This window comes from Pelmatolapia mariae, linkage group LG17, assembly GCF_036321145.2.
Source record: "Pelmatolapia mariae isolate MD_Pm_ZW linkage group LG17, Pm_UMD_F_2, whole genome shotgun sequence".
Taxonomy (NCBI): Eukaryota; Metazoa; Chordata; class Actinopteri; order Cichliformes; family Cichlidae; genus Pelmatolapia; species Pelmatolapia mariae.
Genome location: NC_086242.1, coordinates 35,139,829 through 35,166,629, shown reverse-complemented (window position 1 = coordinate 35,166,629; position 26,801 = coordinate 35,139,829). Strand labels below are relative to the sequence as shown.

Below are 26,801 nucleotides of genomic sequence, written 5' to 3'. Positions count from 1 at the left end.
TTTTTCTTTGTTGTTAAAATCAATTAGCAAAAAACTCACCTGTGTTAGCACTGTGATGGACTGGAGACCTGTTCAGGGTGTACCTTGCCTATCATGAAGCCCCCAGCAAGAACTCATTCCAGCCATCAAAAATAAATAAACTAAATGCAGGAAGTGCATTGCATTCAAACTAAATGCAATGCAGTTGACACACAACTAGGGTTGCTACCTTTTTAACTATCAAATAAGCGACAGTCTGGTGTGCCAGAAGCACAGTGCACAGACAGGTGTGTATAGTGAAAATATGTATGTTCATTTTCTTACAATAAAAATCCAGTAAAATGTTAGTATTAAGTTTAATCAATACCTCATCTAAAACAATAAAGAAAAATAAATTAAGTGATGACAGAAATCCTATGGGCATTTCCTTTGAAAAATAAGCAAAAAAGAAAAAATATTCAAATAAAATACTGTAAATACAGGCTTCAATTACCCAGGTTAATATGCTGCGCAGACCAAACAGCACCGTATTTTTACTTGTCACATCTTAGTCCAGGACACAATCACTCGTCTGATATAATTGTGGTCAAATCAGATATTTGTAAGAGTGCAAATCTGTTGGTCAGAAAGTGACATTTCAAGTAATGGTCAATATATGGGACATTTAAGTTGGAATAAGGGACAAACAAATTTTGCTCATTATACAGGATGTCCCGGCTAAAACGGGACATTTAGCAGCCCTACACACAACTCAATTCCCATTAACCGTAGCTGACGCTGACAACACTAAATAACACTGAGAAATTTTGAGAGGTGAGTAAAGCTCCCGTTTTGAAAACAGTTCAGTATTAACACTTAACAATTAAACACTTTTCATTAACATTAACCTGGCCGTCATACACTTTCATGTTACCCATATAACTATTAGCAGCTAAGTGTTAGCCACATTAGCGGTCTATTATCATGACGGTTTTGGCTAGCTGCTAAGGCTAACAATAACATAACTGTTAAAGTCGAGGCTAAGCTGTAACAGTCATTTGTGTGGCCCATCTGCAACATTAACAGAGTGGATTTAACAGTTATTTTGGTTCAGAAAATGCTAAGTCCCAGATTTTAAAATAAAGAAAAGCCTACCAATAACTAGGCAGAAACAGTGCAAAGCCATTTTACCAGCTCTAATCACTCATGAAATACGATATGATAAAGTAACCACAAGCACAGTATTACATCAGACAAGCCAGAGATGTTTGGTTTTTCTTTGTGGTATTGAAAATGATACAGAGTAATTTACTGCTATTGTATCTTAGCAAAATATGTATTGTTGTGTTTCCAGGTAGACTGATTCGTACTGGATTTCATAATGTGCAGTGTGTTTTTCATGGCAATTCACTCAGTCAAATATACATATAAAATAAAAAAAAGATTTCTTTCATTTTGCACTAGGAGCAGAGTAGGTGGTTTTCATACACCTTAGCCTACTTCTGAAACACACTGGTCTAGACTAGCAAGGTGTTTTACACACACAAGTGTTGTTGGATTTTTGACCTTTACACTGAAAACAATTAAAAAAATAATTAAAAAAAAAAACAAAAACAAAAAACAGTGCTGGTGTATTAGATGGAGAGCGCAGTCAAAATGCAGGTAACATACACTTGATACTGTGCATGCATATACTCAGTTACAGACAGGTGATGGACTGAAGCTGCAATTACTTTGCTGACAAAGTGTCTACGTGGGAAGAACAGCACAAAAATATTAGCAGAGCACCAGTTTCGACGCTACATTTTTATCTACATAGTGCTGCGTTCTGGCAGCACTTACTGCCAAATACACAGTCACTGTATCGGTGTAAAATGGAAGAAAAATAGTTTCATGTATAAAAATACTGTATGGTTTGCAGTTTGCATGTATAGCACAAGTATAGAGCTGTTATTCATTTGGTTAATTAAAACTAATTCAAGATGCCGGATGAATCCTAGCATGGAGTCCACTGCAACACAAATATGTTTTAGAAGACGAGTGGAACATACTTATTTTTTCCAATTATTAATGTTCTCATGCCTTCATCTAGAAATACTAACATTTAAGTGTTTAAAATGTTTCTTAAAACCCCATGGACTGAAATCTTCACAAGTCCCAGCTCTACTTCTTCAATTAAAATCTCGCTCTGATTTAATTAAGCGTGTTCTCTAAGAGGATGTCCCTAAGAGATCAAAGGTCAGCGCAATAATCCTGAGACACAATCAACAAGTTTGACATTTGAGTCACTCTTCTTTACCAGCATCGAGTTAATCTGAAGTCAAACAGGTTGGGCACAATAAGGATCATCTTTTTTATTATATAAAAGGTATACTTTGCTACTGGTGATGCTCAATGTATATATAATAACTTTAAAACAGAACAGCAAAGACTATTCCTACTAACTGACTCAAGAATAGCTGTAGCTCAGGTAGATAGGCCATCTACTAATCTCAGAGTTGGTGGTTCAATCCCTGATTGCTCCAGTCTGCATGCCAAAGTACCCTTGGGTAAGATACTAAGCTGTGAGTTGCTCCAGATGCGTTAATCAGACTGTGAATGCGTTCAAATGTTAGATAGAAAGCTTTTAGATGTAAATAAAGGAACATTTTAAAACGCATCAGATTCTCACTGGGGGAAAAAGACTAATGTTACCAACAATGTTCCCTCTAAGCTGCGCACGTGCGCAATTGCGCACTGCTGGCACGGTCTATGCGCACAGAAAATCTGCGTTGCGCAAAACAAAAAATACAACCTAAATTGAAATTAAAATTAATACTTTAACAATTCTGTTTTGCAGTGTTAGTCAGTAAGTGACTGGCTGCTCCCATATGGGATTAGAACGATGCCACCTTATCCCATAGTTCAGCCAATAATGCGTATATACGCAGCCAATCAACGTCGTTGACAGGCTATGACAGCGTCCTTATGTGCTGACACCGGTGTTTTAGCTAGCAAAGCGGCGTGGCTAATGTGGAGTGAAGCCACGTTAATGACAACGTGTACAACCATTGGAGATGTGAGCAGGACAGACGGAACAACTGATGGGAAAAGTGTGGACTTTATACCAGTTTTTAAATTATGTTGATAGGCCACGTAAAACCAGAGTTATGATAAAAATATCTGCAATGTTTGGTTTTCTTCCTGAATACTATCGTTGTTTATATTTACTGCGGGAAGAAACGGTAAAAACGGCGTTTTATAAGAAAAAAGGCTCGAAAGCACTCTCCGTCTGTGAGCAAAAACAAACCCCACCCACCTCTCCCTTTCCTATTCGTCCAAAGAGTACCATGTCGACCAATCAAAAAATGATATGGCAACGTGGCATTTAGTTGTTAAGAAACGGGGAAAGTTTTAGGAGTAACGGCGGTGTTTTCAGATGTGAGAGATTTGAGAAGTTTAGCGCAAATCTTGTGTAGTTAGTGTGTAGTGTAGTCAATAGTTTTGTTGTGTGTGTCAGAACAATGAGGCGACTGCTGAATGTTACAGGTGTTACAGGAGTGATACATCTCCTGTTGTCAGGCCTGCAGGTATCAGGCTGCTGTTCTCCTTTATCTCATAGTGGACAGAAATTATTTTTTGGAGTGGCACAAATAATTTGTGTGGCATCAAATTTAATGCAGAACACCTGATTGTTCTGTAAATAGTTTGAAATGTTTATTCAAAAAAACGCATTGGCTGCATTTTTAGGTAAGCAGCTCCAAAAAACTTTGTTGTTTGCAAAACTCAGTTACTTTTTTGAAGAAGTAACTATATAATTAATTGCCCAACATTGGTCATTATATACTATATTTTGCAGACAGAGTTACAGGACTCTCTCCCAGACCACAGACTCATAATACAAGTCAGAGCTTTATAAAAAAAAAAAAAAAGAAGAAAGTTTTGTTTTCGAAATTGGAGTTCAAGTTATTTTTACTTCCAATAGTGTTAACATACTACACAGGCCATGAACAAGATTTTTTTATTTTATTTTATTGTAAGTGGGCTAAAGCAGTTAATTAAAAGTAGTCTGGCATAAATGTAAATGCTGTAATTTGATTATTTTAAAAAACCATGTAACTTAGATGGATTTGATGCTGGCGTGACCACAGTGCACACGTCTGATGTCGCTCACAGTGGTCCAAGGGATCGCTCAGGGAGTTTGTGTGTTCGCTCAGACACACGAAAAATTAGAGGGAACATTGGTTACCAACTTCAAAATGCTAAAACATTTCAAGCAAAATGACATTTGACATTTATCATTACCCAAGCAGTGTCGAGTGAGACACTTACACTGACCCTAATCTCTGAAAAATAAAAGTGTCTTCCAAAGCCTTTGGAAAACATTTAACTACCAACATGCGCCAGCAGGCCATCAGTTAATTACCTGCTTTATTTTAAGTTAGAGGTGCAGTTTGTTCTTCTGTTGTATGCACTTGATTAACTATGATTAATGTTGAACAGCTTCACCCGATTTTATTATGTGCACACAGACTACAGTGGGAAAATTGATTTTTGGTACATGACTTATTATATGTGTAAGGCTGCTTCTCACCCAGTGCGGCCTATACAATGATGGAAGGAGAGCAGTTATGTTTGTCAGAGTGCTTGCCACTTTGTTCAAATTAAGGATATTGGGATGTTTGTTTCTCTCGGTGGCAGATTTTAGCCCTAGATCTCTGAGACAAGATAAAGAGCTATCAGTCAGTCAGCTAATCTCATCCTGGCTTAGGCTCCATTGCCACACTGTCAACAATCTGATTAATACTAGCCTGCAGACTCCACACACTGCCAACTGGCTGCCAGCCAACACACACGCGCGCGCACACACACACAGCAAAATGGGTATCATACACATGACAAACCCTGCACTGGTAAGTTAGACACTACAGTACACTATTATTTCTTAAACATTTTAGAGTACATGAGACATTTATTCTGTTTTTGCCTTGTGCTGTGTAAAAAAAAAAAAAAATCTATTTTTTTTTTTTACTTTACGAGCGAAACAAGTAAGCATCGCTTAAATTTAACAATTTAATCCTCTTGCTGAAGCCAAAGTGCAGCAGAAGCTCATTAACTAACAAACGGAAGTTTAACAAAAACTACATTTGTACAACTTTGTGGCAGTAAGCCTGGAGCATCATTACCACAAGCAGGCAGAGCACATAGGCCGTGTGTTGTGCCAAGTGCCACGCACAAGCATGCATGCGCGCACACACACGCACAAACAACAAAAGCAGGACAGAGCCACACAAGCTAGCACCAGTAACACACAATGACAGCGAAAGTGATTTGTACGTGTCAAAACAAAATTAGCCGTTTTAGGCCAAATTAGGAAATCGATGCAGAGGTCAGAGCAGCAGCCGTGTCAGCTAAAGTGACCAGAATTAAAGGCTGTTAGCACCGATGAAACATCAAGGCCACTGTGGATGCTGACTCAAAATAAACAGGATCTGCACTAACTGGACATTTTATTAGGTACACCCTGCTTTTACCTAGCTTGGACACCCTTTTGCCATCAGAACTTTCTTTGTTTTTCATGGTTCAACAAGGTGTTTTAAATATTCCTTTTGCTTCATAGTGACATATAGGAATCACACAGTTGTTGCAGATTTGTCCGCTGCATATCCATAATCTATGATCCACCATTTCCTAAAGGTGCTCTGCGGGATTGAGGGCTGTGACTCTGGAAGCCATTTAAGTACAATGTTCAAGAAACTAGTTTGAGATTATTTGAGCTTTGATGCTCAGTTGGTACTAAGGTCTGCCAAGAAACTACACCCCCCCATATCAAAACACCACCACCATTAGCCTAAACAGTTCATACAAGCCAGGATGGATCCATGCCTCATTTTATTTGTGCCAAATTCAGATCAAAATGTCACAGCAGTAATTGAAACTCATCACACCAGGTTGTATAAGAGGTACCGTTTACTGTTCTTAGACAGCAGAAGTGGCAGTTGTGGTCATAACCTGGTTAGTGGCTCTGGTCGCTCTTAGAGGGTGTTCTCCTCGTGGCTGCGTGCAGTGGGGCTGGGGGATGGTCTGTACTGGCGGACGTAGGTTACTGGCCTGGTAGCCTGGCTGCCCCTGAGTGGATCCGGGGCAGGCGGGGGGGCTTGGGGTTCGGGGGTGCTTCGTCTCCGTGATGGGGCTCTGGCTGGGCCTTGGGGGCTTCGGTCCTCGTCGGTGTGTCGCCGAGGCTGTGGGCGGGTGGGCGCACAGGGGCTCAGCCCTGGCGCAGGGGGCCTCTGGTGCATCGGCCTAACTGGGGGGCTCTTCAACTGGCAGGGAGGTTGTTCCATCCTTGCAGAAGTCCACTCTGCAGGTGGGGGAGAGACATAGGAGAGGTGGAGAATAAACCTAACCTGGGTGTCTGTTGTCTTGTGTAGTCTGGGAGATGATTGAATGTTGGGGTGGGTACAGTTTCCTCTGCGGTGGGGTAGGGTGGGCTTCCCCGGGTCCTGTGGGGCTTGGCGGTGCTGCTGCCATAGGCCCCGGTCTGGATGGGCCTGGGCTCCCTTGCCTTGGTGGGTACCAGAGGACGGGGGTGCCTACTGGGGTCAGCGGGGGAGCTGGCCCTAGGGAGGGGCATCTTGCCCCTCCCTTCTTTTCCTCCCCATCCCCGGCTGCCTCCCTCTTCCCGCTCCACCACACCCACCCACACAGGTAGGGCCTTGGGGTGCGGGTGTGTCACCAGGGTGCAGGGGAGGCATTCCCCCCCCCTCTGTCCCCTTCTGGCCACCTGTGCCTCAATTTTATTCCACAACTTAGACATCCACATTCCTCACACTCTCATATATATAGGGCCTTGAGGGTGACCACGTTAACGGCGTCCAGTGGACGGTCTGTGTATTCAACCTTACCTCTGGCACCGGTGCCCACCTCTCAATTTTAAATCCATGTAGACATTGAGGGTTCTCGGGAGGGGCCGTGCTAACACCTGCTGCTCTCTGGCAGCAGCACCATGCCCTCCCTTGTTTTAAATGCACTTTAGAACAACACGCAGCAACACTACACATGAGCGGGAGGAGGGAGGTATGGGGTCTTCACACACCCCCGTTCTCTACTAGCCATCGGGGCAGGGGGCTGGGAGGAGGTGTTGGCTGTCCGATGGGCCTCCCTGCTGCCGCGGAGCCTGGGGCGGTCTGCTTGCCTCCACCCCGGGGGAAAGGGTCACATCTCTTGGGTCTGGGTGCCGTTTCCCCCTCTGGGGGCGAGGGTACCTGGACCCGGGGTATAGAGTATGTTTGGGGAGTGTGATTGTGTGTACATGTCCATGTATGTCTATTACTACGTTGGGTGAGTGCTGAGTGTTTGTATATGTGTGCATGAGGGTGGGAATGCATGTTTGTGTCTGTGTGTGCCTGTTTGTCTGTTTCTATATGTCAGGTCGGGTCTTAGACTCCACCTCTCTGGGAACACCCAGGCCCTCCAAAGTGTGGAGGTCTATCTCCCCTCACCACACTCCCTGCCAGTGACTGATGCCCTCAGGGGTCGGTGCATTGGTGGTTCTTGGTGTCCGGGGCTGGGCGCTCAGGTATGCACCAGCTCACTCCCGGTGGCTACTTGGCGGGGCCTGGTGCCTGTCGCTCGGTCAGGCCTCTTCCGGGGCAAAGGGGACCCCCCGGGCCTCCGGCCTCGGGGTCTGCGGCTCGGTTCACTCTGGCACAGCTGGCTGCCGGCAGAGCCGGCGGGCACGCCAGTGCAGCCCCCTCTGGCTTCTGCCCCGTGGCTACTGGGTGACCCCTCATCTGGGGATCTCCTCAGCCCTTCCCAGGAGGGTGGCACGGATGCCCCTCCGGTGGTCCACCTTGGGCTCTCGCACTCTGGGGCCTCTGGATGTCTGAAGCCTGGATCTTCTCCATGCCTGCTTCATGCCCTGGGGGACGGGGCTATGGCCCCCCACACCCTCTAGCAGACCGTTACATGGAGAAACCTTTTGTATACAAGCGTGCTGATCCACACAGGTGTGCACACGGGTGTTCACTGTTCGTAGACATAAACTACACCTTTCTTAGCTGCTACTTCAAAGCACATTGTGCGCTGTCTGTCCTGTGTGCTGCACAACAACATTCAATATTTAGTATTTACTGCTGTTCACACTTAGCTAGATTAACGGGATGGTGTTGTGTTTAGTATGTTGCTTTGGGTTTTGTTTTTTTTGCTTGTTTTCTCTTCTTTTTCTCTCAACAGGTGATCCAGGAGATTTTTTTTTCTTTTTCTCTTTGTCTTTGTAAGTCCCTCTTCCCTTCTGTTTTTCTTTTCCTTCCTCTCTTTCCTATCCCCCAGTCATGTCTGTCCCATCTGTAACAACCGAAAATAAAATAAATAATAACAACAAAGGTTGATCAAATGGACCAATACGGCAATGCCATGATGATCCATTTGGCAAAATAAATCCATTTGGTATCCTTGTTGGTCTTCAGACAACAATTCTGACGGCTAAAGAACCAAATGGGACAGACAAAAAAAAAAAAAAGAAAAAAAAAGAAGTGGCAGCCAATGCAGTTTTCTGCTCCTTCAGCCCATCAGTTTCCAAAGTTTGACATGTTGCGCATTCACAGATTCTGCATACCTGAGTTTTAGCAAGAGGACCACCAACACGAACAACCATTTCCAACAACCATGCCATGCTCAAAGTCACTTCTTCCCCATGCTCAGTTTGAACTTCTGCAGGTCATCTCGACCAGGTCTACCTGTCTTAGTGCATCAAGTTGCTGATATGTTAAATTACAATAAATAAAAATTAAAATTTAGACTGCCAGTAACCAGAAAACAGCAGCAAAGGTAAGCCACAAGGTAAGACTTTGCAAAAGTCTTGCGGCAAAAGGTGCATCGCAAAACATCTGACGTGATGAAATCACTTGTGGTAAATAGACATAGCCCAGTGTACGGGGACGCTGTAGAATGTGCACACACCAAATTCAACTTGTTGAGCTGATAATTTGGCTATATTCCAGCCCATGCTCAACAGTGACCAATCTCTGTGTTTTTAGTAGACACAGATCCATCCATAATGGTAGAAAACACTGACAGTTAAAGGTTTCCTTTCTGCAGGCATTTACGGATGAAGGCAGAAGGCTGAATGACTCAGGCTTGACTTTTTTCTCCCATCACTCAGGTTTGCAGGTTTGGTGCAGCTTGCACCAAGTTATGCATCAGTGGGTTGCCCTTGGATACAAGCCATTTCTGACACAGAAAGCCACCATTCTCTAAAACCACAATGTTACTGAAGTTTCTGTGAAACTGCTATAAGTTGTAGAGGTTTTTGTTTGCTTTTATTGGTGAACTTCAGTGATGAATTTTGTCCATGTTCCCCACAATGCTGACATTTATTCTGACTTTCCATTTTGTAAAGCATCTCTATTTTGATGTGTGTTTATTCAAGTGGCAAATTCCTTGTATCCCCCCCTCTTTCTTTTTTTTTTACCCTCCCCACACCTCAGGAGCCCATAGAGTCATGGGGTGTCTAAACCAGTACCTATGAAAATATTTATTTTATGTAGAGGAATAAAGTTTCATAATTTCACATAAGTAGACAGAAACTGGCGATATCGTAATATGGTTTAGGCTAAAATATAATCACCAACTTAAAGCCCCTAAAGACAAACCCACTTTGCAGCTGCCCTAAATTGGGATGACTCATGTAGGTTTTCTGTTGTTTTGTCCCACAGCAGCAGGATGATTAAAGAAGGTTGAACACTTTGGTACAATCAGCAGAAACCTCAAGACAAGCATTTTGCTGGAGCAAAGTACAACTGCTATTGTTACACATAGTCTCTCCTACCTCCTTCTACTATCTGAGCCAGGCTCCTATGTAGGCGCTCACCTTAAATAGCTCAAGATAGTGTTACGTCAGATCCTGTGTAGAGGTTCATCTTCAAAAAGCCTGTGAAGTCAGTGAAGCTATAGAATTTAGCCTGTGTTCAAAAACACATTAGAGTCTAGTGTGTCAAATTATAATCCCATTTATTTCTCAAGGATTTGGGATAAAAAAAAAACTAAAAAAAAACAAAACACAAAGCTTTTGTTTTTTCCAAGCCTTAATGAAAACTAATGGTTTTTACATATACCTGAACTCTAGATCTACGTCTGGACTACTAAAGAACCCACTGGTAGTAAGTAGCATATTTTTCACTCCTACCAACAGATGGATTACAAATGCTTAAAAAGCATCTACAACCTTGTGCAACCATAAACGCTTCTAACCTGGATTCATTGATTTTCTCTGGTACATAGTTGTAAAAGATCTTCCCTCATTTGGTGATTTGATAAGGTGTTTATCTGGGCTGAGGATTGGTGGCTGGTATACGATTTGTATCATATTCATGCTCAAAGCATTTTGTATCTCTGAAAATGAGGACTACATATAAAAATTGCTCTAATTCCCAAATGGATAAAGAAATACTTTTCTTAACCCTTGAATTACAGCTGAGAGTATGTACTTCAATCACATCTTGATTGTGTGATTTTAAATCAATCATGAGTGACACAGATTCTTAATCCATGGTATTTAATTTGATGTTGACCCACCCTTTGCAGCTTTAACAGCTTCAGCTCCTCTGAGAGGGCTTTCCACAAGGTTTAGGAGTGTGTTTATGGAAATTTGTGACCATTCTACCAGAAGCACATTTGTCAGGTCAAACACTGATGTTTGACGAGTAGGCCTCGCTCACATTCTCTGCTCTAACTCAACCCAAAGGTGTTCTATTGGGATGAGGTCAGGAAACTGTGTATGCCAGTTAAGTTTTTCACATCAAATTCGCTGATCCATGTCGATATGGACCTTTGCTTTGTGTTTATTCCACTTGATGATGTAAGGCTTGGATGCAGCTGATCGGTCATGGAAACCCCTTCCATGAAGCTCTATGCCTACTGTTCTTCAGCTAATCTGAAGGCTACATGAAGTTTGGAGGTCTCTGGCAGAAAGTGTCAACCTCTGCGCACTATTCACCTCAGCATTGGCTGACCTAGCTCTGCGATTTTACATGTTCTACCACTTAGTGGCTTAGTTGCTGTTGTTCCCAATTGCTTCCTTCCACTTTGTTAAAATACCACTTTCAGGTCCACTTCCGCTTATCCTCATCAGAGTAGCAGGGGGGCTGGGGCCTATTCCAACTACCATAGGACGAGAGGTGGGGTACCCCCTGGACAGGTCGCCAGCTGACACTATTTAGAATGACCAATTAACCTGATCCCACTAACTACATGTCTTTGGCCTGTGGGCGGACACCGCAGTGCGTGGAGAGAACCCACACAAAAATTCTGAAACTGATATCGAAGCCGTACCGCACTAGAACATACATTCATAAAATCCTTATGTTACATGCTTTACTACTTGTTCCTGTGTACACAGAGAGTACATAGAGGGGAAAGTGTCTGTTAAAGTCTACCTGTCAGCTGCATTAAATTTAGCCAGTGTTGTGCAAATGAAAATAAAAGCAGAAGCTTAACATGGCCATACACACACTCACCTCTCTGTCTCTCTCAATCTCCAAACCAGCCTCTAGTAGGTTAGCCTCAAACTCCTGCCTGATTAGACGCATCTCATGGTCACCGGGCTCCATTGGCTCGCCATCTCCTGCTCCTCCAAGCTCCATGAACACCTCGCTGGCGCCCGCACCCTCCCCTCCTGGAATGCCACCGCCTCCACCACCACCACCACCACCACCACCACTTCCACCTCCACCTGGTGCCACATCTGAGGCCGCCATTGAAGGAAAGTTGCCATTAGAAACAATAGATAACCGGTCTTGTGAAACGGAGGCACTAGCAGGAGATCGTATCGAAGTGTGCCGTCGCTGATGAAAGACCAGAACATAGTCGACTTTCCGTCGGCCGTCACTGAAGTAAAGGCCTTCTCCGATGGCATGAGGACCTGAAGTTGATCCCATGACCTGTAAAATATAAATATCAAGCAAACGTCAATACTGGTGTACTATATATTAAAAAACCTAAAAGATTTAGAATAATTATAGTAGTGTATCCCAGTCAAATACAAACTGGTTATAGAGAGCATACAACACCTTTAAGCAGCAGTGGAGTTATGTAATAAGTGTTTGAATGAACTTAAACATTACTGCAGTGTCAGTGCACACAACCACAAGTGGCTTTTGGCAGGTTCTCAAAAACACTGAAGTGAGAACCTTCAGCAACAGAGTGGGCAGTCAGCTCACCTTTGGCTGTTTTATTCTTTATTTAGACAGAGGGAAAGCAGAGAGCGAGACTAAACATGGAGGACACAAGAGGCAAAGCTCTATAGACTCTGAGCATGATGGGAGATTTCTTACCAGACAGCAGTATAGCGATGCAATGTATGTTGTTGTATTACTCTGTTACACCTTAACCTAAATACACACTGTGCTTCGGTTGAATACACATCAGGTTTTTTCGCATAACGCCAAATCACAGCAAGTGTCATCTTTATACTGCAAGGTAAAGACCAGAGTATTCTGGAGAAAACCCCAACAGTCAAACAATCCCTCATGAGCAAACACTTGGTGAGAATAGGAAGGGAAAAACGACTTTTAACAGGAAGAAACCTCCAGTAGATTCAGGCTCAGGGAGGGGGTAACCATCTGCCATGACCAGAAACAGGACAAAACAGAGACCAAGGGAGAGAGAAGATGTACCACATGAACAATCACAAAGTGCTTACATTTTAAACTATTTGCGCATGAAATAGACTAATACACCAAAAAAAAAAAAAAAAAAAGAAAGAAAAGAAAAACATGCTAAGTTTAACAGCTTGGTTTTAGAAATATCTGATATGATACAGCTAGAAAAAGCTAGCATCACTATTGAAAGTAATTTTGTTGAATTTGCCAATACTTAATATCACTAAAGCTGATGAAAACTACATTACAAGAGCAACTTTGAGACAACAGTGTAGGCCTAATACTTTTTTCCCACAGTGAGAGAAAAGAAAGAGAGTGAACTTCACTCAAAAATGGAGAAAGATAAGAAAGACAGGACAGGAGAGGAAGAAGAGAAGTTAGATTTAAAGGTAAGAACTGCTCAGTTGTGTTTGATGAGTGGAAATTTAAAGCTTGCATGCAAGTCCTCATGTTTTTGTGGTATTATGGGGGGGGGTTCATATTGTGAAACATGCAGCAAATCAAAATGAGGCATGGTTTAAAGGGTACCAGAGATTAATTTAGTTAAATGACGATGATGCTTAGATTCATTAACTGAATTCCACCTTTGACGCCAACTGTATAGCCTAAGTAGTACAAAGACATATAAAGAGTATAAAGACAGCATAAACAGCATACTGTCAGTGTAGAGGATGGAGATTAGTCAGAACAACTCATGAAACACCTGCTGACATCGTGTTAAATTCAGTGTAAATCCACAAAGATCAGTAAACCTCAGAGCTGCAGTATCCCCAATCAACTGATCACAGCAGGTACATTAAGAAAATCTACTTGACCTCTCAATAAAAATTATTGTGAGTTGTGATTCTTGTTCCAATGTTGGGCCATTTCAGCTGATTTTAGGGTTCCCCCACCTGCTGAATCCCACTTTAACCTCTACCCTACTCATTTTCTTGTTTAGAGGGAAAGTCACCCTCTACAATGCAGGCAACAGAAAATGGAGCTATTTTTTCTCTGCTCATGTTCTGCTTACCTGATTCAAGTTGAGTACCTTTATTAGAATTACAATTTAGACAGAAATCAAGTTTGTATTCCTGTCTACTAATATTATTTTCATGTGACATTAATATAGCACAAAATTCAGTTTGCTTTGCATAAAAATAGATACTAGTGTTAAATAGGTAGTAGAAACATCCTCCAAAGAGCTACTTTTTACTTTTTTAAAGTACATTTCAGAACCTGCTCATTTTCCACTTTTACTTGAGTAAATAAAATGAACCAGTTCTTGAACTTTTACTGGCGCATTTTTTTAAACACTAGTATCTGTAATTCATCCTAAGTAGAGGATGTCATGATTACCAGTTCAGTAATGTGTACTCTATATCACTTTAATGATGCAGCTGATGGTTTTAATTTCCTATATATTGTTGAGTAGCATGATTTAAAACAATGTGATTAGAAGCTAAATAAAAAATAATAATATTTTAATGCAATATATAGTAGAATAGAGCAAAGAAACAAGCATGACAGAAATAGTTCCTTTTTGGGAGAAGCAGTGCCACCCCATGCCCTTCTTCTGGACACACACCTGGCAAACACATTGCAGTAAATGACTGAAGCACTCTAAAAAAAAAAAATGACCAAAACAATAATTAATAATAATAATTCCCTTAGCTACCTTTAACTTGCCCATTGTTAACCAAACAGACAGCACACCAAACAGCTAGGCCTTTTTTTAGACAGTTGAATTCCTGTCTATCTCGCCAAGTACTGAATAAATTCAAACCCCGGTAGAACAAACCGAATGAGTGTAAATTCAGGAAGGTGTGCATTACAGACTTATTTCATGGCTCAGGCAAGTCAAATCAAGTTTAGATGTTCCTGAAGCATGTTTTGCCAAGCCTCACCAGATTAGCTCATCGGTGTAGTTTATTCAAGGTGTTTCTTTCTATCAAGCTAATTAGCTGCACCTGCTGGATTAAAGACCCTATTTCACCTTTGAGCCGTATCTTCACTTTCAGATTCCACTTCGTTTACAACACTCCGTGTGAACTTTAAAAGTCGCTGCTAAGCGGACTCCCAAGAAAAGCTGAGTTAGTATAGCGCCGACCGACTTGGGTCTAATCAACAGACACCTGTGTATCGGTGTAAATTACTCCAGCGCATTGTTCCTAATGTCTCGGGTGTTCTTGTGCTTCAGCTACAGTTGCTATTACAAAAACTGTTTGCTGCATGTGTACAGAGTCTATAGACTATTACTCAAATTACTTACGAAAGGTCTAATTATTTTGACTGCATAACCGCATAACAATACTGTCTGTACTACTCTACAGGACACACAAACGCTGCTACAGTCACGCTCCTGGAGCTTCAATATAGTGCTTGTGTTTGCTCACACATAACAGAGAGCGAGAGAGACAGGTGTGCAGGGATTTTTAGTTGCTTTAGTTTAACCAGTACCAAGAATCCCCCGGTAGTTGTTGTTCTGTTAAGAGCTTAATGAAAACTCCTGGGAAGACCTTCCCTGGAGGTTGCCAAACCTTTTACTAAGCCTCACCTGTCTGCTCATCATAAAGTGGTATATGATAGCCAATTATGATGTTCTCACGTATAATCGAAAGCGTCGTCTTACGTTTCTTGCTGCCCCCTGGACAAATTAACTAATTATAGGTTCCAAGTAAATATAGCAGATGGAGAAACACTTCAAATCAAAAATTAAAGCCGAGCTTTCGGCAATGTCACCAAATGTAAAACGAATATGAGAACTACCATAGAGAGTCGTAAATATGTCACGAACAATGAGGTGTAGTAAAAACTAACTCCAGACCACGACCAGAAGACCAAGAGAAGCGGCGTGCGGAGAGGCTGCCGTTGTACTTACTGGGATCTTGTCTTCACTCGGGGAGACCTGCATGCTGTTGCGCTTTAAAGACACACAGAGGAGTAGTAGTGGGAGAAGAAGAAGAGCAGGAGTGAAAGTTGGCGGTTTAGGCAGAAAAATACCTCCGGATTCATCATCCCTCCCATCCCTCCCATCAGATTCATGAAGTCACTCCAGTTAGTCGACAGTCCAGGTGGAGCGACGGATCGAGTGTCTCAGGTTTCATTATTTTCTTTGTCTGTCAGATGTATGAGGCAGTGCGTATGCAATCGGCAGCCTGATCACATGCTGGTGATACCCATCTATCCAACTGTGTGATCTGGAGGCTGCCTGCGCGCTGCCTGCGCTTTTGGCACGGAGCGTCCCACGCTGTAAAAAATGCCCATCTCCAATATGTTGTTTTGGTCTTGCTGCTCTTAGCGACATGTATACTCAAAAAAGAAAAAAAATCACCCTCAGTTAATTTGAGTTTTTTAATTTGAATTTTTTTTCCTTTTTTGAGTATACATGTCGCTATATTCAAAGATTAATTTATTTACATACTTTGTACTTAATTCAGGTTAAAGATTATGTAAAATTACATTTTACATCGTACCTATGTAACAAAATTACGTAGACATTTTACATTATTAGCTAAAATCAGCATTTTGGGTAGATTTCTTCTCTTTTTTTTCTTTTTCTTTTGTTTTTTTGAGTGTATATGACATTCAACCACCTGAAAAAAAGACCAAATTTATTTACAGTAAAACATAGGACTCCCCAAAGTGTTTGTTACTTTTCATTTTTAGTTTTGGGTAAGGTGGTTAGGATGGACACTTTTTGCAGCGTGGAGAGAGGGAGCAGCATTGGCTGTTTCCACACTTCGGTGATGTAACTTGCAGGGAGACCTGTGTTTTCACATCATTAAAGCAGCAAAATGTTTTTGAAACAGTGCTTTTGTGCCCCAGCAGCATATCTGTGCTTTTCGCAGCATGTCGGTTTTTCTATTTTAAATTTGAAAGATTTTTCTTTCTTTTCGTGTGTTTGTGTGATGGAGGGACTAACGTACAAGTGTAAGGAAATGGTATGCAAAAAAAAGAAAAAGAAGTGAGCACATTTTTGTGTTGCATCAGTATATACATGTTCTGTTAACTGTGTTTTGAAGCATTATAAAGGGTGTATTGTAGAACACCCTCCCCCCCAAACACACACACACACACACACACACACACACACACACACACACACACACACACACACAGATGGCACATAACCCCAGCTTTTGCCATTAACCCATTTCCACTGTCAACCTTCTTATTCAGCTCAAGTCTTTTCCTTAATCTTACATTCATTTTAAACTTCTTCTCAAAGTCAGTCCGAGGTGATTCTAGGCTGTTCAAATATCTCAGACTTTTATTTTGAAAGAGTACAGGAACAAACATCATTAAACCTCAGAGACTGGCCTCCTTCATCATTATCACAGTCTTATCTGGGGTCATTTTAATGAGACATGATAAATCATACAATGATGCAATGCAATGAAACACATGAACTCACAGGAAATATTACGTGATTGGCTTAGTTGAGGAAGTTGGTAACGAAAGAACGAAAGGAAAAAAAAAAACATTAGACTGGTTCCCCAAAAAATATTATAGCTTTTCAAGCATGTTATTATAGTTACCCACACATGCACATTTTCTCTGGTCCTGTAGTTACCTGTAGCAGACTTTGTGATTCCTCAGCCCATGGTTCTTCTCTATAAGGTCCAGGCTCCAGGGTGCTGTAGGACATGGGTTCCAGTCCAATCCTGGACATGTCCTTATTCAGGTAGCACAGCGCATCACTATGGATCGAGGAAGATTCGCTGAGTACTGTGGCCGCTCGCTTGAAGCCTGCACCATTAGGCCATGACTCTGCAAGACATTTATTTTGGAAATTAAACACAGCTGCAGATTATTCAACTAATTCTAACAGTGTGTGAACTGATATTGTTCACATATCAGTTAGCTTTATTTAATACGATTACCGAAGAAACAACAATGAGCTAGCTGTAATTTATGTATATGTAGAAAAATCTGTCTATTATGAAACACAAGTCTCATTTGGTGTGATTTCATGCGAAGTCACACTCACTGTGTGACTTGAGTAACCAGGTGCAGTGAGTTTCTGAAGTTACTGGCTTCCAGGTCTCAGGAAATTGCTGTTTCCCCTTCAAGACATAGTTCAACACATAATCTCTCCGTAAAACCCCAAACTGACCACAATTAAGATTAAATATGTTAACCGGCAAACTTCCTAAGAACTTAACAACAAATTTAGTTACATTTGAAGCAAACTAGACCAATTCTAGCTGTCTTAGGGCGAGAGGCAGGGTACAACCTGGACAGGTCGCCAGTCAGGCTGTGCGACCATTGTCCAATTGTTTCTCTCTGACTTGTGTTTTAATGCTAAGCTGCAGACTATTGTGGGACACATCTGCTGGTCTGTTCACTTAGCCAGGATCTGTGGCTAGCAAATAATGGCTATCCAGTTCAAGACTAATTGTTTGTACAGTTTTTAAAGTTAGTGTCTAGCATCACATGACAGCAGATGTTTTTGAAATGGAATCGCTCTTTTACTCTGGACTGTTTACCTGCATGTAACCAAAGACTGCTCAAACAAGCCCAGTCAATAAAACTGGGATGACAGGTGTACTACAAACAGAAACTAGAAAGTTTCCAGTGCCTGAAAGCTTTTCCTTTGTCTACATATTTTGCACATTTACATACAGACACAGTATTCACAGCACTTCTTTTCATCAACATTTTGTCATGTTACAGCCTTATTCTTGTATGGATTTTATTCATTTTTCACCTCAAAATTCTACACAAAATCCCCCATAATGACAAAGAGAAATTCTTGAAAATGTATTAAGAAAGCAAATACAAAAATATAACAGGTACACTCAAAACTGAGCATAGGTGCATCCTGTTTCCACTGATCATCTCTCTGATGTTTCTACAACTTGAGTCCACTTATGTTAAGTTGATTGGACATGGCTTGGAAAGGGACACACCTGTCTATACAAGATTCAGTCGTGTACAGTTCATGTCAAAGCACAAACCAAGCCATAAAATCCAAGAAATTGTCTGTAGATCTCTAGACAGGATTGTATCGAGGCACAGATCAGGGCAAGGGTAAAGAAAAATTGTCCTGTATTTAAGGTCCCAGTGAACACAGTCGGCTCCAACATCCATAAAGGGAAGAAGTGAGCGATCCAGAGTTCTAGTTTTACTCTGTGGAGAAAGGAGAATCTCCCAAAAGGACAATCATTTCTGCAGCACTCCACCAATCAGGCCTGTATGGTAGAGTGGCCAGAAGAAAGCCACGCCTTTGAAAAAGGTACATGACAGTATGCCTGGAGTTTGCCAAAGCCCCCTGAAGGACTCTTAGACCATGGGAAACAGAATTCTCTGATCTGATTAAAAAAAAAGAATACCAAGCATCATGTCAGGAGGAAACCAGCACCACTCATCACCTAGCCGATACTATCCCTAGAGTGAAGCATGGTGGTGGCAGTATAATGCTGTGGGGATGTTTTTCAGCAGCTGGGAGGCAGCTGGGAGGCTGGTTACGGTTGGGGAAAGATGGATGCAGCGATGTACAAAGACATCCTTGATGACAACCTACTCCTGACCACTCTGGACAGCCTAGATAAAGGAGTGGCTTTAAAATCATTCTGTGAATGTCCTTGACCAGTCAAGCCAGAGCTGAGACTTGAACCTCTCTTGAGAAATGGCACCGACACTTCCTATCCTACCTGATGAGCTTGAAAGGTTCTGCAAAAAAAGAATGGGAGAGAATTTCCAAAAATAGGTGTGCCAAGCTTGTAGCATCATAATGAAAAAGAGTCTGTAGTTACTATCAGAGGTGCTTCAACAAGGTGCTGAGCAAAGGATGTGAATACTTAGATGTTATATTTTTGTTTTTTGTTTTTGATAAATTTGCAAGAATTCCAAGCAAACTTATTTCATTTTGTCATTTTGGGGTACTGTGTCTAGAAAATGAATTAATTCATTTTGGAATGAGGCTGGAACATGACAAAATGTGGAACAAGTGAAGTGCTGTGAATACTTTCTGGATGCACTGTATCTGTTTAAAAAGTTTAAAACATTCTAAACATTTGCTTGGTATATATTAAATGAATAAATAAATCTAGTATTTTCTCCTGTGAAATACTAGCATCCTGTCCAGGTTGTACCCTGTCTTCTCGCCCTGTGGCAGTTGGGATAGGCTCCAGCACTCCAGTGACACTGAATTGGGTAAGCAGAAGAGAATGGATGGTATCATCTCTAACTCTCAGTAAGGTCATTTATATCCCAGAACTGTTTTGTTCCACCATTCTTCACTATCTTAAGCTTTTGTTTACTGCATTTCTTCTCCATAATGCAACATAATATATACTCAGCTTCAAAAAGTAAGGTGACCCACCAATAAACGTGCTGCCATCTGTCCTTTTGAAAATGGATATATACACTATTTTATCCCCAGGTCAGTGTGTCACACAGGTTTGGCAGTCTTGCGTTCAACATTTTCAGCCAGTTTTCTCTGTATTTAGAGCTACAAGTATGCAAAGTGGCCCAGTGGAGCTTTGTTTCCCACTGTGCAAATTGATGCATGTGTCAGTCAATCACAAAGTTCGTCTCAAAGCACTTTACAAAGGACAAGCCTACAAAGTGCCAACTTCTCAATTTGCCTCAGAGCACAAAGGACACATTGTAACACAAAGAAAACAAAAGAAAAATACAAGAAACAAAAAAAAATACTGTAAATGTGTAGACTTCATTTTTATCCTGCATTAAGGGCATGAAGGAAGAAAAAAACAGCAGGTTACTTGTTGCATAGCACTGAGTGCTGATTTTCCAAATGGTACCTCGGAGGGAGTTTGAGAGCATTAGTGACAAAAACGATATTTGTCCGCTTTTATCAGTGTGACCACTGTGCTGTCAGGAACTGAACAGATTGCCATTTTTTTGTAATAAGGTTACTCTCTCTCTCTCTCTGTGTATGGTTATTTTAGGGATACAGACAGCTGTAGCCATAGTAACGCACCAGGCCACGTGCTGTGCTCTCATTTCAGTACCACGGACAGCTCTTTCTCTTGGTCATCCAAATAGTTGCACCGTGCTAAAAAATATGGTATGACAATGAAATCTATCCGTGAGGTCAAGAGGGGTAAAATGTTTTTAGGATTTCAAGCACACAATTATCCATATTATATTATTAATTATACATATAGATACATACATATATATAGATATGTATGTATATAGCATCACAGTAGCCTGGAGGTGCAAGAGGCAGGCCTGTCACTGGAAGGTCGCCAATTTGAATCTGGTAGGAGGGGGAAATTATTGAGAATATCCCCATAAACTTTATATTTATGTAAAGCCCTACTTTAAAAATAAGGCAGAGCTTTGCTGAAAACAGGGTTAGTGTGTCTAAATTGTAAAATAAAACATGAACTTGAGATCATCTTAGCAAGTTCTCCAACTACACCCATCTTCAAACTTTACCTTTAATTTGATGAACACCACAACCCCCAAAAAAGTAAAAACGCTCAGAACAAATAGGTACAGTCAAAATTAGATTAAATGAAAGTGTTTAAAAGAATACTCTTACTCAGGGAATAGCAGGAAGAAACATAAGGGCACAAGAAGAGACACAAAGCTCACAAGCTTCAAACACAGATGACCAAAAAAGTTGTAGTGCAGCAAAAATGAGTTAAGGGTAGTATAACATCTGTTTTCTTTGATTACACAAACATTATGTAGGAGTAGGTCATGGATAATAGGTGTTGATTTGTAAAGAATATTTTTAGGTTATTATATAATATTATACTACAGTGTATTTCTAAATAACAAGGCAGTTCATTCTCTTTCTTTTAATAATTTCTCTTAACAATTAAAAGAAAGGCAGATGTGAAATGTAAAAGTGAGATCTGAGGTTAAATGTGAGATGATATTTGGATGCAAACTATAATGTGATAGTCAAAACCCCCACATAACTGCATCATTTCCTACATACAATACAATATGAACGAAGACAGTAGAATTTTCAGCATCGTTTTAAAGATAAATGGAAAATTTCTGAATTTTTTGACTTTGAAGACGAGGTCAGAGGTCCGAAGTAGTGACATTTAGTGACATTTAGAATCACCCTATATCATTCCCTATATGCATATATGTTGTCAGTATAAACACTAGCAGGTGGAAACATAGTTTTAATAAACAGCTCCATGAAGCATTCTTATCACTTTGACCTTCGGATCAATCTATTGACCTTGAAGGAGAGGTCAGAGGTCAATATTTCATGATATTTGAAATCTTTAAATGGTATTTTCTATGTGTTGACAATACACACAATACTTGTAAAAAAAATTTTTTTTTGTCAATTTTCAACCAATAAATCGTTGGGTTGACCTCGGAGATGTTGTTGTTGGATGTAAGCCATCAGAATTCATTTAAATCTTTGTGAGCTGCCATGTTTACAGACAGTATGATATGCAAATGCTAAAGAAAACATGACCTCTTTGGCAGAGTTAATTAAAAAGAATGTGTACCAGCAATATAGTAGTAGTCCTGAGCCAGACCACACCCATCTTCATACATGACCTTTAATAAACACCTGCAACAGTTTTGCACAGCTGCAAAACTACTGACAAAATCAGTCCACAGAACATAAACATATCTTCACAGGACAGCCTGACAATATTATCATCTGATATTGGCCTAACACAGATATCAGCTTGTTCGACATTACACAACATAATGCAGAAAAACATGCCAGGGGTTATTCCGAAAGGGTCATCAAACAATGGTCATCATACAGTTTGCGCAGGAGAGCAGCTCCAACTCCTTGCTTGCAGCACTCTCTGCAGCACATCGTAGAGTAGCATCACAGCCGCGCAGGTGATGAGTCAAGCGCGGTCTTTACATTAAGTTGCAAACTAGCTTGTGACATAATGCCCCCATCATTTTCTCTGCTCAGTATAACTCAGTGTGTGGACAAACAGTATCTGTGCATTTATACAACAAATATCTGCTAATAAGCTAATATTGTATCCCCCCAAAACCATAAAAGACGCCAAAATCATTCATTCAGGCTCTAATAAATACTATTCAGTACACTCCAAACCGCCTTTGTGGTTATTCCTGCTACCGGAGGTGTCCCCTATGACATTTTGCCTTGATGCCATACACACCAACAGGCAGTCCAACTTAAAAGAACACAGCAGGTAATTAAATATATTTTTTGCAAATGACAAACTGTCTATTCGTCCATGAAATGGTTTCTGGGGAGCAGCAGGGGGTCTTAGAGGGAGCATGCAGGGGTCCAAATCTGAAAAAGTGATAGCTTAATCTCTGTACTCTGAAAATTTATTGGAAAATATGTGAATACAAAACGTTTATTCTGTATTTTGTGTTCAGAGATTGCACTGCAAGGAGTGTCCCATGAGACATATTATTCTAAATTGGGACGCTGTATCTCTTTTGAGGTGCCTGACATAAAAAAGCTTCCTCACTTTCCTTGTTGCTTTATACCAGAAGCTCTTGCAGTTTCATCCAGCGTCTGTTTCTCAGAATGATTGTGTAAGATAAACTCTCTCTCTATTTTCACACTGATTTCTAATGGCAGAGACAAAGGGCACCTTTCAGAGAACAGCTAATGGGCAGCAGCACGGCACATAGACTTAATGCTGATGCTTTTAGTACATGCTGCCTCAGCTCTAGTTGACTGATTGCACGGACACCTCTGCCTGAACACTGTCTTATTTGGTTTTATGTTATTAACTACTAATTAGAGGGGGAAATGATTGTGTTACAGCACTGGAGACTTCCACCATTAGCTGAGCACTGAGCTGGGCTGAATTGCACAAGAATTTTTGTCACAAATATCAAAGTCCCCTTTGATGAAAAATGAATTTCACATTTCTTGATTGGTTTTGTATATCAGTCTTAGTTAATGGTTTGAAGACCAGTCATGGTCCAGCCTACATAATGGTAATATTTAATCCATGAGAAGGGACTTTTCTGTGAAGTAAAATGTATTTTGTGTCTAATATCTAATAGAACTAGTTTTTTTAATGTACCAATATGTTACCTGAATAACTTAATAATTAAACAAATTATTCAGTACAAGTCTTGCAAAATGTTGGCCAAAGGATTTTCTCTGTCATGGACATGGGTCAAATATGGGTAAATGGCTTTCTCCCAGCAATTAGAGGCATCAAGGCTTTGAGGTACCAAAGCAGGCCAAAGCCACCATGCTTCACAGTTACCATAAGGTATTGCAGTTATGGCAATACCTTATGTCACACCATGTCTTTCCCCCAAGAAAAATTACAGATTTCTGCTTGTGTCTTTCAGATTCATTCATGTGTCTGTATTTTTATGCACATATACTGTACACACTATTAAATGAAAAAGAAGGTAACATAGGCAGTAGATCAAAGACAGTTATAAATTATCAGTCATTATTCTCTTATTGACTTTGGGAGAGAAAGCCTCCAGGTGGGGGTGGGGGGCATAAAAGGAGGGTTTCTTTTAACCTGTCTTTCTGAGTTTCTGAGGATGTTGCCTTGCCAGTATCCTGCTGTTTAAACCCAAAAATAAAATTTCACCTTAGGCCCAGGAGGCTCCTCGCCTGACTAACAGTGAATCACAGCAGCAGTCAGCCATGTAAATAAATTGGGATTACTGCTCTGCCTGAGGCTTACCTCGAGAGAGCACATGTCTGAGAAACAGTCATCTCTCAAAACTGATTAATTCTGTTCAAATACGACAAAAGATTTCCTCTCTGAGACAAGCTGAGAACAGCAAGAGGCTCAAGAGGGGCCCAACTGCATAACTGTATTAAACTCACATGCAACCATATACCCTGCCTGCTGTAAAGAGCTGCCTGCTGATGGCTGCCCCACGTGGCCTGCTGACACAATCACACAAACACACACACTGGGGGAACAGGGAAGGTACAAAAGGTGAGTTACTCTACAGTGGTCCTGTCTTTTGTTAGGTGAAGATACAGGAGGGACAGGCCACACAGGCCACACAAAGGAAAGAGACAAGGCCTTTCTATCAGTGTCTGCAGCACTCACCTGCACAGGTAGAGGAGGGAGATCTGCGGAAGGCCATTTCACCAACTCTGTGACTCAAGCAGAGACTCGTTTCCCATAAGTTCCCAGTCAGCCAGTCAGTTAACCATACTGTTTTGCCGAGAGCAGCAGGTAAGAGGAAGAACAGCAACACTCTGACTCAGTAGTACAATCCTAAACTCTGATGAAGCTTAGCTCTGACGGGATAATGCTCCTCTCCAACTGGCTGGCAGGGCGGCAGAAACTCCGTAACTCAGCTTATTGTGTACACTTGCTTAATGCACTGTACACCAGGCTCATGGGTAAGAGACCAGCTGGCTGACTGGGTGTTTGGCGAAGGAATTATAGCCCCACATACTTGAGCGGAGATTATTGGGGCATCAAATGTGCAGTAATTACTGTGCCTTCTGTTTAGATTTAGCTGCAAACCTGTGGTGTCTTAAAGGACTTAAGACCAGAGAGAGGCATCCTGGGGCAAATTAAAATTATACAAGGAGCAGAGAGCGCGATAGTGACAGTTCGCATTAGGAGCAGCACATATGGACTTTAGGTGCACCTTCAACAGGGCAATAACAAGTCCAGATATTACTAGCTAATTATAGAGCAAGAATAAAGAATATATGTTCAAGCAAGATTGTGAAAAACAGCCCTATACCTTTATATGTGCACTAGGTTGAAGTGTAAAAGAGTCCTTTGCGACATTTAATTCCCTTTCGTCATTTTAATCGGGACATGGAGATGACTCAGGTGTTATCACTTGTGGTACTTGTTTATGAGTCGTAACAATTTTATAGAAGTGGCCTGGTTTTGATCTTTTTAAAATTTTTGTACAGTTCTAATGAGGTTGAAAGTCAGTATGTTTAAATATTTGCAATGACCACATTTACACATCTCTCTTGGGCCAGTTTTTTTAGTTTTTAAATTCACCTAACAAACAGTAGCTCTCTAGTTTGATGCTGGGAGAAGGCACAACTATTTCTGGAGTTGTGTCAGGAAGTGCGAAAAAGCAACCCAGTGAAAGTAGAAGCCTTCAGATATGGGTTTCCATGTCCTTCTTGAAGGACATTCAAAGCTCTTCTTTGGATATTTGTTCCTTTGTATGTTAAGGTTCTGGGGAGGCCAGTCCATGACTGGTAGCATTTCATGTTGTGTTTTCTCTCTCCAGGTATGCTTCTACTCAATTTCCGGTGTGTGCACAGTGTGCAGTGTGATTTACAGATCTAAAATTTGATCTGCATTCACAGTTCCATTAAATTCAACACCATTGGCTCAAATGCTACTTGTGTTTCCCCAAGCTCAAAAGGACTGGTTGGCTGGGTGAGATGGTCATGGCAAATGTGATTATATAAATATGATAAACTATATAAATATGATAAATGTTGGTTTGTAAAAAATTGTTATGCTACGTTAGGGCTTTTTGGTTTTTGTTTGTGTTAGTTTTCCCCTTTTTATGTGTCTCCTATATCAATATATACTCTTATGTGTCGCTAGGGGACGTCAGTTATGTTATGTTAACATTAGCTGTGTTTTTCTTCGCTGGCCTGATTTTGAGTGGGTCCTGTTTAGTAGCTACTTTTTCCATTTTGGATTTTATGGCCATTTTTACAATTTCTTCAAAATAACTAGCTACACCTTTGTCCTTGACTTTTAACTTTTTCTCAGGTCTTCTCTGCATCTCTCATGTTGTGCGTCAGGTCTTGTACTCACTGCTGTGGAGAGTTTTTTTTGGGGGGGGGGGGGGGGGCTGTCACTTCTTTTTTGTCCTCCAGTTATCCAGTTTTCTCAGAAAAAAGAACATACTGCACACTGTGATGTGCAGAACCACCTTGTTAGTGCAAAAATACTTTTTATTCCTGTCAAACTATTTAGCTGTGATTCAGCTAAATAAATGGGACCAAAGTATCTGTTTTTGCGACTATACTGAAAAAGCATCCATGAAATGAGATTTCTGAGAGCAGACTAGGCTTGGACAATGTGCACAGCAGAAATACCAACCTCAAAACTTCTTCTTTTTGTTTGCTGAGCAATGACAAATCTTGCACATTTGTTTATGTATCCTTTCTCAGAGACCTTAGATGTACTGAATAGTATTTGCTTGTCATTTCAAACTGCTTTAAACCCACAGACTGTCCACGAGCCTTTGTGAGCAAAGAAACATGTAGCTCTAAGTAATACATCTTTTTTTTTAAACAAAAGATGGTAAATTGCCCCACAATTGTCTAGGAAATCCAAC

The 26,801-nt window shown here is 41.0% G+C and overlaps 1 protein-coding gene across 4 annotated transcripts in view; it reads right to left on the bottom strand.

The window, feature by feature from the left end:
• The window catches only part of ano2b (anoctamin 2b), a 78,966-nt gene extending 54,157 nt beyond the window's left edge, over positions 1-24,809 (bottom strand). The window contains exons 1-3 of one of the 4 annotated variants that reach the window (XM_063460861.1): positions 24,572-24,809; positions 17,152-17,348; positions 11,454-11,876 (exon numbers count right to left, since the gene is read on the bottom strand). In XM_063460861.1, the coding sequence (XP_063316931.1) occupies positions 11,454-11,876; positions 17,152-17,348; positions 24,572-24,608 (657 nt within the window). In that variant the 5' untranslated portion in view covers positions 24,609-24,809. Of the gene's footprint in view, positions 1-11,453; positions 11,877-15,456; positions 15,571-17,151; positions 17,349-24,571 lie in introns of those variants that run through there. The other 3 variants (XM_063460862.1, XM_063460864.1, XM_063460863.1) reach the window with 3 other exon arrangements.
• Positions 24,810-26,801: the final 1,992 nt, after the last annotated feature.